This window comes from Myotis lucifugus, unplaced genomic scaffold, assembly GCF_000147115.1.
Source record: "Myotis lucifugus unplaced genomic scaffold, Myoluc2.0 scaffold_68, whole genome shotgun sequence".
NCBI classification, from domain to species: domain Eukaryota; kingdom Metazoa; phylum Chordata; class Mammalia; order Chiroptera; family Vespertilionidae; genus Myotis; species Myotis lucifugus.
Window position 1 is genome coordinate 4,754,467 of NW_005871116.1, and position 12,456 is coordinate 4,766,922.

The 12,456-nt window shown below is 47.3% G+C and overlaps 1 protein-coding gene across 2 annotated transcripts in view; it reads left to right on the forward strand.

The window, feature by feature from the left end:
• Positions 1-7,724, forward strand: part of C7 (complement C7) — a 46,757-nt gene extending 39,033 nt beyond the window's left edge. For both annotated transcript variants that reach the window (XM_006090154.3, XM_023755038.1), the window contains 3 exons: positions 1,274-1,364; positions 4,044-4,228; positions 6,949-7,724. In XM_006090154.3, coding sequence (XP_006090216.1) covers positions 1,274-1,364; positions 4,044-4,228; positions 6,949-7,130 — 458 coding nt within the window. In that variant the 3' untranslated portion in view covers positions 7,131-7,724. The remainder of the gene's footprint in view (positions 1-1,273; positions 1,365-4,043; positions 4,229-6,948) is intronic.
• The last annotated feature ends 4,732 nt before the right edge of the window (positions 7,725-12,456 follow it).

Consider the following 12,456-nt stretch of genomic DNA (forward strand, 5'->3'; position numbering starts at 1 on the left):
GTCAGGGTTTAGTCTTGATGTGGAGATAATCTGGCTTTAAAATAGTAAAGGTACATACTCTACGTGAGTCCTAAGAGCATGCTTATTTGGTTAATTGAGCTACAAAGAAAACAAAGTTATGCTCTTTTTAAATGTAAAAGTTCTGGTCTAGGTAATTCTATAAGTAATTTTCACAAGGACATTATAATAATTTTTAGAAAATATTTAAAATCTGAAATTTCATCTTTAAGAATGATTACCAAACGATGTTCTAATCAAAATGCAGAAATAATTTACATGGCTTTAGCACTGAACTTTAGTTTTTTACATTTAGATGAGCATTTCTCAACCCCAACACGATTGGAATGATGGGCCTGGTAATTCATTCCAGGTGGGAGCCTGTCCTATACATTGTGAAGTAGTTAGCAGCGTCCCTGACCTCCACCCACTGGACGTCTGTAGCGTCCTCTAGTGTAACAACCCAAAATGTCTCCAGACCACTCTGTGGTCTGTGTCTATGACGAATTTGCATGCCACCCTTGAGCAGGGCCTAAGCTGATCTTCCTTGAATCATTCCTATTTTAGTATATGTGCTGCCAAAGTGAGCCCTGAACACCAACTTCTTGATAAAAAGCAGCCTGCTCTACTGGCCGTGGATTCAGACAAGCATGGACTTGAATCCTGGCCTGACCAACCTGTTAAGTCTGTGAACTAGAACCAACTTCGTAACTTCTCTGACCTTTACTATCCTCATTTCTTAGCTGGGCATTTGTTAGGGAGGGTTAGATATCGCAGTGTATAAGAAGTGCATAGCTGATAGTAAATGCTCGAGGAATGATAGCTGCTGGGACCAATGACGCTATTCATAAGGTGCTCCGAGGAATGTTCTATCCCTTGTAAAATGCTTTCCAGCTTTATATATATATATATATTTTTTTAAACCAATTTTAAAAAAAATATATTTTATTGATTTTTTACAGAGAGGAAGGGAGAGGGATAGAGAGTTAGAATCATCGATGAGAGAGAAACGTTGATCAGCTGCCTCCTGCACACTCCCTACTGGGGCTGTGCCCGCAACCAAGGTACATGCCCTTGACCAGAATCGAACCTGGGACCCTTTAGTCCGCAGGCCAATGCTCTATCCACTGAGCCAAACCGGTTAGGGCCCAGCTTTATATTTGTACTGTTCCAAGGTGTTGAGAACATTATAGAGCCAGTTTCACCCTGAAAATGATGCGTTGTTTACCACGAAGGGGCTCTTCTCCCAACGACTCTCATATCTCTTGCCTTTTAGATGGCCCTGTGACACAGGCAGTGCCTCGGTGTCAGCCCTGGGAGAAAGTGAAGAATTCCAGATGTGTTTGTAAAATGCCCTACGAATGTCGGTAAGCCCTGTCTTCGCTCACTTCTCTGTTTCATTTTACTCAAGATTAAGAGAATGATTTCTTAGATGCTAGTCTCTGTTCGGTGGAAGGTGCTGCTTGCCAAGGGCTAAGGCTCTGTGCCTTTTCACCTGTCCATCTGCTGCCTGTTACTTGCCTGGCAAGTTGTCACCTGGGCTGACAACTGGGGCATCAGCAGTGCTCTCACCTGGCTAGCGAGGCCGAAGGACTACTTGTTCTCTCTATAAAGTGGTGCAAAACGACAAACTGTCACCTGGGTGTTTCAAATTTGAGAGGATTAGGACTGAAATCCTCCTGAGACATAAACTCTCCAAGCAATGCCGACAGGGAAAAAAGCAGCTGCTTTTCTGATTCTGGAAATGTCTGTCTCTAGATTGCTTTATAAGATGCCACCTAACTGGCCCTAGCCGGTTTTGCTCAGTGGGTAGAGAGTTGGCCTATGGACCAAGCGGCCCCAGGTTTGATTCTGGTCAAGGACAGGTACCTCAGTTGTAGGTTCCTCCTTGGCCTGGGCCATTGTCAGGGCTTGTGCAGAAGGCAACCAATCGATGTGTTTCTCTCACATCCATGTTTCTCTCTGTCTTTCCCTCTCTCTTTCATTCTCCCTAAAAATCAATGGAAAATACCCTTGGGTGAGGATCAACAAAACAAAAGATGCCAGCCAACTGGAAACCAGCCCATTGTAGGAGGAGACCTGAAGAGTTGCTAGATGTCTGTGCCATGGTCCTCGTCAGATTCAGATGGCAGGATTGGATGAGGACAGAGGGGGTTTACTTTGATTCACTGTCATCATCTTTCCAAATGAACTGAAGTGTGGGAGAGGAAAGGACACTGCAAGCCACAGGCAGGGTCCTGATGGGTCACAGCTCAGGTATATCTCCATGCCCACGCCTGGAGGATCAAGAGAGGAGCATTTAGGAAAACCTAGAGACAGAGGGAGGTGTGGAGATGGCAGCTGAGGAAGGACCTCAGAAATCCCCCAGGCGGGAGCCAGGGGATCTGCACTCTCTTCCCCTTCCAGTCTCCTGCCATCGCTCCCCATCGATGAAATGCCCCCAAAGCTAGAGGACAGGGAGGTCTGGGGATGTGTCTTACCCGTCAGTCCTCCGGGCAGCGTGGAGAAGAGAGAGAGTGACTCTGAAGAGGCACGTGGGAGATATCCAGGCCCCGGACTTACTCAGAACACACATTTATTGGGCACTTACGTGGCTTTCAGTTATTATCACTATCCACGTGCACATCCAACTCCACGAACACCTGCAGTGCGTAGTGTGGTCGCGGTGGTACCTTACAGGAAGGAACTTCCCCCGTGAAGGAGAGAACGCAGTGAAATAGTGTGGATGGCAACGGTGCTTGGGCCCCGGATATTCTGAGGGGACTGTTATTTTCTATTAATCATTGTTTACTTTGATTTACTTTCATCGTCTTTCCAAATTCTCCGATTCATTCCTTTATTAGCAGCCTGCTGTTTATAGAGGTGGTGTGTGTGAGATTACATATCAGATCCCGACACAAGGTGGCCTTGCAGAGTCTCTGCCTCTGAAGCTGCTCTGAGTAGTTCTATTTAAAGTCTAAAGAAGCAGAAAAGGAGATGCACCAGGATTTGTTTTCCTGGTGCAAACAACTCTTAGGTAAACTTACTACTTGGTCAGAGAGGAAAATATTAGAACTAAATGTATATACAGGTGAAGATAGACTTGGTCTGCTATACAAAAATGCATTGCTGTGCCAGGTTTCACTACAGTAAAGCCTTCCTTACTCATCAACACTCAGATATGCACTTGTTTATTATTTTATTTTTTATTTCTTTAAATACATTTTTATTGATTTTAGAGAGAAAGGGAGTGGGAGAGTGAAGTAGAAACATCAGTGATGAGAGAAAATCACTGATTGGCTGCCTCCTGCATGCCCCACACTGGGGATTGAACCCGTAACCTGGGCATGTGCCTTGACCGGGAATCGAACCATGATTTCCTGGTTCATAGGTCAATGCTCAACTACTGAGCCATGCTGGCCGGGTGAGATGTGCTTGTTTATATTCTTCCCAAGTGGCATTTCTCCTAAGTTGGGTCTCATCATTTTGACACCAATGCTTAAGAAAAAAATAACAATTACTTATGGAAATGTTTCTAAAGTATTTTGTAAACATAGACACCAACAATTAGCGATGAAACAGTTTCATCTTCCCAGAGGCTTCAGTCATCTGCTGTGAACGGGACTCTCAGGGCCTCGGGGCTGGGACAGTGTGAATGTCCTGCAGCCGGTGGTCCAGTCCCGCCAGAGCCTCTGGGGCTGGATCTTGGCTTGCTCTCTGTCCCTCCCTGTGGTCAGTCCCCCAGCTGTCCCTGCAGAGCTGCCCTCTCTTCTCATCTGCTGTCTCTGCTGTGATCTAGATGAAACTAGATCCAGACTATCTAAGCTTCTAGAATTTGTGAGCAAATAGAGAGCAAAATATGTTCATTGAGAAGATCTGGGCGGGGGGCGGGGAAGGCACGGGGCTGGGCCCTGGTGAGGAAGTGGGTATGAGTTTCCCTTCCATCTCTTTGCTGTGGGCGATGACACCCGAGACCCTGAGCTCAGAGCCTCACCTGCCACTTCTCACCCTCTGCTGTTAAGAATGAAAAGCTGGTAAATAATATGATTTAAAAAAATTCATTTCAGGTCCTCCTTGGGTGTATGTGCTCGGGACGAGAAAAACCAAAGGATACTGCCTCTGACGGTTTGCAAGGTGCATGCCCTCCAATGTCAGGGTAAAAACTTCTCCCTGCTGGGCTCAGAGAGCTGTGCTCCCCCGGCCTCCGCCAGGAAGGCGTGCGGAGCGTGTCCACTGTGGGAGAAATGCGATGGTGAGGACATTTCTCCTTTGTTTCTTTCCTTTTTAAGAATATGATGCTTCACGAATTTGGTATATGCTGCTGAAGTGAGAACAGCAAGGGGAAGTTCTGATTTGTAACTGTAAACATGCTAAAGCGATAGTGCCGGGGTTTTAGAAAATGTAGTTTTCTAGCCTAGCAGCAGATCAGAGAGGACCCCCGAGGATGTCAACGACTCAGACTGGTCTGAGAGCAAACCACTCGCCCGCACTGGCTCCCCTGGGAAGCAGGTTGGGTCAAGTACCTGGAGGCCAAGAACCCTTCCCAATGGTCTGCATGTCCTCCCAGGCCTCCCTGAGTCCCATTCTACCTTCATGCTTTTTGCTCTGTCCCTGTATTATCCACCTTATGTACTTGGAGTTTGGGCTTTGCCAGGAGAGAAGAGCTAGAGCAGAGTAGCCCTTCCCCTCCCTCCTCCCCCCAGCCCTGCCCCCATGCAGCCAGGCACCTTGCAGAGTGAACTCTAGGGGTGCTGTACCCAATGCTGCAGCTAGGTGGCCTGTGGCAAGGGCTCAGCCCTGAGCTTTTTGTGCCAGGGGGTCCTCCTGGGCCATTGCAAGTCCCACTGAGCCCCATGGTGCTGGGCTGGCAGGGAGCCTTCTCCATCCCTCAGAGGCACATCTGGGCCAGGTGCTGAGAGCTGAACTGAATCTGGCCAGTTCCCTCTCCATTTTGAGCAAGAAGCTGGTGGGATCCACGGTCCAGGCTGCTCCTAAGCTCTGGACGTGGTATCAGTGTAGGACCTTCAGGGTCCAGGGCTGGGTCAGCATCTGCAGTGCTGACATATGCCTCAGAGCTCACCCATGACCTTCCATGAATGACCTCTCACTGTGCTTTCCCCAGCCCCAGGTCCACTCTGGCATAAGAGCCACACGACCCTATCTAGTGTCTCGTGATGCTGTTGGCTTCTAGGGATAATCCAGGCCAACAAGGCTATACCTGCGACAAACAGCCAGCAAGGCCACTGGTCTCTCCTAGGCCCAGCTGAGTCCAGGTGCCTTCAAACACCTCATGGTCTTTCAGGTCCCTGGTCACTTCTCTCGTGGGCCATTTCCTGAAAGAAACATGCCTTCCTATCCCAGCCTGTCTGGTGAGTGTCCAGTCCATTCTAGAGGTCACTGGATGGCCTCCAGGCAGAGGAGACACGGATGCAGGGCACCAGCCTTGAGGTCATTGCAGAAGCTACATAGTGTGCATGTCCCGTGTTCTCCATAGAGACAGAGCCTGTCATGATCCAATCCATTGATGAGGGTTCAGGGAGGACTGATTGGAGAAGTGGGGTGCTGGCCCCGGGCTGGAGGTGGGGGTGGGGGCTCAGGAAGAGGTGAGGCTGGGGAAGCAGAACCTGGCATCGGGTATAGCTGTTTTGATGGCACAGACTCGCCCCACACCCTCTTCCTGGGTGGCGCTCTGGCTTCTTGTCATTTGGGAAGGCCATCTCAGAGCACGGCTCCCTCCAGGCCTGCTAGCTGCCTCCTCCTCTCTGTAGCTGGGGCTGGGGAGGGCATAAGTGTATTTACTGTGTTGAACTATTTTTAACATCTTGTGACTTCATGCTAGAAATTCTCTATTGTATCTAAAACTTTTTGCAGAAACATAACTAAAGCACATCTGCGTGTCTCAATTCCATAAAAAAATAGCCTCATAAAAATAACTATTTTCAAAAAAAGAGAAATTTTATATCACTTTCTTAAAAGGAAGTTGACTTGCCACTAAGTATAGGTGACTATCAAACTATGTATGACGAAACAACATGAGGTCGTAGAGTCTTGCCAGTGGCGCTGGGAGCTTGAGGGAGGCTGTTTATTTGGGAAAAGGAGTTTAGTGTTAAAGACCCACAGTGCCACGTGACACTTTGTCCTGGAAGGAATCGAGAAGTTGTGATTCAGTATTTTTAGTGCTATGTCCAAGAGGCACTTACAGTGACCTTGACCATGACCACTGGCATGGCCTGCCATGCATGGTTTCAGTTGTACCACCAAGGGGGGAGGGCTGGGTTCCTGTCCTCAGCTTCCCCAACTGTAAGTGTGGGAGCTGGACTGTGGGATCTGTAAGGTGTCTGCCAGTTGGGGTATGCAGCACAGACAATGACATTTGTAACTCTAGCCATGTCTGGGTCACTTTGGGTTTGGCAGTCACCACTTTGGGTTGGCTGGCTGACCTTGTCACTCTCCTCTGGAGACGCCTGGCTGGTGTAGTCCAGCCTCGACACTTGGAGCACTCAGAGCCCCCTGCACAGCCTGTTTCTGCTTTGTGTGGGGGATATGCGGCCTTTGGTGCTGCCTGCCCTCTCTCTCAACGCCAGTTGAATTCTTTGGTTCTTTGTCTCTGTTTGACCCTTGCTACCCAGTTCTTTGCTGAGGTCTCCTCATTTGGTTGGGGAGCTTGAAGGTCCTACTCAGGTTCTGACTCCCCTGCACGGCCCCCTGGCCTAGGACAGAGCTGGACAGCTCTTGCCTTGGGAGAATTGCCCCACGTGCTCCAGATAGTAACAGCAAGCTGGGCACCAGTTTCCAAACCTGCCTATGCTGAGCGGAGCAAACGGCCTGGCTTCCCTGGTCCTATGCCAGGGGGTGGTGGGTTCCATCGCTGGGAGCAGGAGCTCCCATGGGTTGCTAACCACCACATGGAGGGAATGCCCCGACTCGCCATCGCCACGATGTGCCCATGAGCCCGTCTTCCTTCTTTTCCAGCCCAGAGCAGCGCGTGTGAATGCAGAGAAGCTTCGGAGTGCCAGGAGGAAGGCAGCACGGTCTGCGTGGACGTGGACGGCGCCAAGCGGACGATGACCGAGTGCCAGGCTGGTGTCCTGATGTGTCGAGGACAGAGTGTCTCCGTCACCAGCATAGAGCCCTGCGAGGGGGGACCCCAGTAGGCGCCGGGCTGCTGTTGGCTTGCTCGGGATCAGCCACCGCTGTGGCTGCACTGAGACATCAGGTCACTGAGCACTTCAGACAGCGTCTCTCCGGTGGAGGCGCATTCTCTCTCCATCCCTCCAGGGCCCCTTGCTCCCCGCGGCTCCCCGCCACCTGCCTAAGCCAAACCCGACTCAGATCCTCGTTCTCTTCTTCCTAAAACATCAGTCAGGATGGAGAATAACCATGCGCCTCTGCATGTTCTTGGAAACGTCGCTAACTTCTCTGGACCTTGACTTTCAATGGGAAAATTAGAGGGTTGCTCCCTTCAAGCCTATGATTCTTTCCAGTCTGATTGGCCCCGCCCAGGGGCCCCAATACACTCTGCAAATTGATTAGGAAACAGGAAGATTAGAGAGGCGGGCCTCCCCCAGTGAAACCGAATACAAAGGGGACCTTAAATGGGAAAAGGCAAGTGCAATCATTCCATCCCAAGAAGCACACCTGTGCTTCACCCTATTGGCTCATGTAGGAGTCCTTTCAGGAGATTGAAACATGAATTGTCGGTGCCAAACTCAACATGCTCTATGCATGGGCAGCTTCTGCCTGAGAACACATACAACTCAGTCTTCTTTGTTTTTTTTGTTTTTTTAGTATGAGTCAAACACAAGACCTGCAATTTGCCCCTCTCGCCCCTTTTCCTTGGTAGGAAGCATCACGTTCATGCCTGTATGGCATGCTTGCATGTTAAAGAGAACGGTTTTCTCTGATGTGGGTACACACGGAGATTTTTCTGGGGGCTGTAGAGGTAGATCAATTTGAAGCATTGGCATTCAATTTATTCCTTATCAAAACAAAACAAAAAGAAAATAGCTGTGGGAGATGAAATGAGTGGGGTTAAATGGAATTTAAAATATGCCTTTTTATATCCAAATAATATTTCTGTATTTTTCTGATACTGATACATACATTGCAACAATGTAAAATGACAATGATTAAAATACTAATTGAAGATACTATCCTTTGGAAATTTTTGATCTGTATTATGTTTAACTTTAAAGAATATTCCCATGAAGAATGGTTAATGAGATCTTTTAAAATATGTTTTTATTTTTAAGCTATTTTTTGACATATGATTGACATATAAAAAGCAGTGCATGCCCAGTTAGTGTGGCTCAGCATTTGAGCATCAACCCAGGACCAAGAGGTCATCAATTTGATTCCCGATCAGGGCACATGCCTGGGTTTCGGGCTCGGTCCTCAGTGGTGTGTGTGTGTGTGTGTGTGCAGGAGGCAGCCTATTGATGATTCTCTCTCATTGATGTTTCTATCTCTCTATCCCTCTCTCTTTCCCTCTCTCCAAAAAAAAATCAATAAAAGCATATAAAAAATAAAAAGCTGTGCATGTGTCATGAATACCACAACTTGATGACTTTGAGGAGAAGCATACCCCCATCGAGGCCATAAATATATCCATCACCTCCAAAAGTCTCCTCCTACTCCCATTATTATTATTGTAGGAAGACAATCTAAGATCTTCCTTTTTAGAAAAATTTAAGCTTCCATTACAGTATTGTTAGCCAGCGGCACTATATCTTGCACATGGCTACAGCTATGCTATAGAGTGGATCTCTAGAACTTAGTCCTATCTTACATAACTGACACTTGCTACCCTTGACCATCATTTCCCCATTTGTCCCTCTGAGCTCTTGGCAACCACCATTGTCACTTCTGCTTCTATCAACTTGATAATTTTAGATTCCACATGTAAGTAAGATAATACAGGTTTTTTTTCTGGCTTATTTCATTTAGCATAATGCCCTCCCAGTCCACCCACATTGTCACAAAGAAGGGTTTCCTTCTTCTTCTTTAAAATAATTTATTGATTTCAGAGAGGAAGGGATAGGAGAAAGAGATAGAAACATCAATGGTGAGAGAGAATCATTGATTGTCTGCCTCCTGCACGCCCCGCATTGGGGACCGAGCCTGCAACCTGGGCATATGTCCTGACCAGAAATCGAACTGTGACCTCTTGGTTCATAGTTCAATGTTCAACCACTGAGCAACACCGGCTGGGCGGCTGGTTATTGTTGTTGTCCTTCTCCTTCTCCTTCTCCTTCTCCTTCTCCTTCTCCTTCTCCTTCTCCTTCTCCTTCTCCTTCTCCTTCTTCTCTTCCTCCTCCTCCTCCTCCTCCTCCTCCTCCTCCTCCTCCTTCTTCTTCTTCTTCTCCTTTTCCTCTTCTTCTTCTTCTCCTCCTCCTCATCCCCCCTCCTCCTTCTCCTCTTCCTCTTTTCTTTGTTTACTTCTTCTTCTTTTGATTTAAAAGAATAGTTTATTGATTTTCAGAGAGAGAGGAAGGGAGAGGGAGAGAGAGAAACATGGATGTGAGAGCACAACATTGATCAGCTGACTCCTGCACACCCCCTACTAGGAGATTGAGCCCCTAGCCTGGTCAAGTGCCTTTTACTGGGAATCAAACTGGCAACCTCCCAGTGCACAGGATGATGTTTCACCAACTGAGCCACATTGGCCAGGGCTTCCTTCTTCTTTTTTTTAAAGGCTGCATAGCATTCCAGTGTATATCAATACCCCTTTTCTTTGTCCATTTATCAATGGTCAAACACTTAGGTTGTTTCCATATCTTGACTATTGTGAACAATGCTGCAATGAACACGAGGGTGCAGGTATCTCTTCAAGATCCCGAATTCAGTTCCTTTGGATATACACCCACAAGCGGGGGATTGCTGGATCATATGGCAGTTTTACCTATAACTTTTTGAGGAACCTCCATGCAGTATTCTACAATGGCTGTACCCAGGTCTCACCTAGGTCCAGCTTTGTATACCAAATTGTCCTCGAATGACAACTCAGATATAATATGTGCAAGTTAAGGGAGGTAGGTTTACATTGATTGAAAACAATAATACTCAGAAATGTTTAATTGAGGCCAACTACATTTGTTAGAGTTTATTATGAAGTTAATTTCTGCCCTGGATAGGGGGATAGATTTGAAAATGCCAGACCCAGGTGCAGATCTCAAAACAAAGAGTTGAACAAGTCCGTTATTTGGTAGAAGAGAGATCAGTATTTTTCCAGTAATTTCTCCTCTTGTCTTAAGCTAACTTGGAGTTAGGTGTCTACTACTTATGCTCCCCCACCCCTTTCCTAACTGAGGCAGAAGACGTAGTTGGCACTGTCAAATGCTACAGGAGAAAGAGGCCTGTAACTAGAAGATTTGACAGCTAAAGTTTGAGAAAGATGTTTCACAGAGTTAGTGAAGGAGAAGTAAGGGATTAATGAGCAGTTGGAGAAGGAGGGGAGCAGTGAATGAGGTTGTAGTGAAATGCTGTCTTGAAATATGTAATTTCATGCCTTTTTTCTCCTGAACATTCCTATATTTGACCTTTCCTCTAGTTAGAGACATTCACAATTTATAATAAAAGATAATATGCAAATTAGACCGAATGTCCTTCCGAACGAAGCTGGGGCTGTGAAGGAAGCCCGGGTCCTGGGTGTTGGAGGGAAGCCAGTGCCGGCAGTTGGGGGAAGGAAGGCCTACTCTTGCACGAATTTCGTGCATTGAGCCTCTAGTTGTCTATAAGAGAATTAGGTTTGAGGCAGTGGGTTTGCAAGGAGAAAGTAACTTACAATGTTAAATCTTTAAAAATGTTTGAGATTTCCAAAATAAAGTCTTAAATAGCTAGAGAGGGCTTTTAAGGAAGCTAGAAGGACTATTTATGCCATGAAAACTGATCACAAAGAAAATAGAGGGAAGACTCATGTAATACTTTAAACAATAAATTTTTAAAAAAAGAAACTAGAGGGAGTGTGAGAATTTTCGTGCCTGCCCTTCCCTCTGCCTCAGGCCAGGTGAGGGCCATCTGGATGAGGATGGGATAGAGCAGTGGTTCTCAACCTTGGCTGCACATTAGAATCACCTGGGAACCTTTTTAAAATCCTGATTTCTGGGCCTCATCCTCTGGAAATTCTGTTTCTTTGTTACTAATGTTGTGGCCTCACCCCGTAACAAAGAAACAGAATTTCCGGAGGGTGAGGCCCAGAAATCAGGATTTTAAAAAGATTCCCAGGTGATTCTAATGTGCAGCCAAGGTTGAGAACCACTGGGATAGAGTCTTGGAGGAGAAGGTAGAAAGTGCTGAGATTAAAATCACCTGGACCTTAGGTGGTGGAGGGGGAAGGGACAGAGGGGGGCAGGGGATTGGCTGGTGCATTAACCATCACCAGCTTCAGAGAGGTACATGGGAGCCCAGCCATATCCTACAGATCATCACTCAGTAGAAGTGGACCTGCAAGTCACCTGGGCAGAAAAGCTGCTTCGGATGACCTCCTAATTGCATTGGCCAGTGCCTCCCGTGACACAGCACCAACTTCCTAATCATGGACTCACAGGCGTGCTGCTTGTCAATGCCCTGAGATTCAGTGAGCCCCATCCCATCAGCTCTGTGCAGAACTTTCCTTCCACGCCTAGCAGCCTAAGGCCCTTGTAGTGCCCTTGAACCTACCAGCCCAAGGCCCTTGTAATCCCCTTGAAACGGAGGGAAGGTTCTTGGTGTTCAGGTGGGGTATGTTGAGGGTACAGAATGGCAAGCAGAAATATCTGACAAATGAAAAACTCTGCTCAGTGACTAGCTAGACTAGGCAACTAGCTTGATTGAGGCCCCCCTCTCCACTGGGTAGGTCATGGCTAATCTCAGCTTCATATGGGAATGGTGAACCCATCCTGCTGGTAAGAGGCCACTCAGAGCTGTGGAGCCTGAGCAGCTAGCTTACCCAGCATCCCCTGAAACAGCTGATTATGTGTCTGCACATAAATATCAACCACTTTTCCTTTTGATTAAGGTAAGTATTAATAAATATTTTTGAACCCCACAATTTATGCTTTGCTCTATACCCACCAAAATTTCTTATACCCACAAACTCACAGACACACACTAACCCACCATAAGCATTTGGATCATATGTTAAGAGAAGTATAATAGCTAGTGGAGGTGGTCATCATCCTATATAATAAAAAGCTAATATGCAAATTGTCCCCTCGACCAGGAGTTCGACCAGGGGATGGGGCCAGCTGGCTAATCACCTGAGGCCACTCCCCTGGCCTCCCTGCCCCCGATTGATTGTCCTCCCCCTATTGGGGGCGGGGCTGGCTGGCCAACCTCTCCCATCCCCTCCCCCGCAGCCAGCCTGGCGGGATCGGCCCAATCAGAGTGGGCCAGCTGGATTGCACCCATGCATGAATTCTTGCACTGGGCCTCTAGAAAGAACATAAACTAAGAGGTTACATACTTTGGGTACCAGATGAACTGTGTGTTCAGGTGTATCTA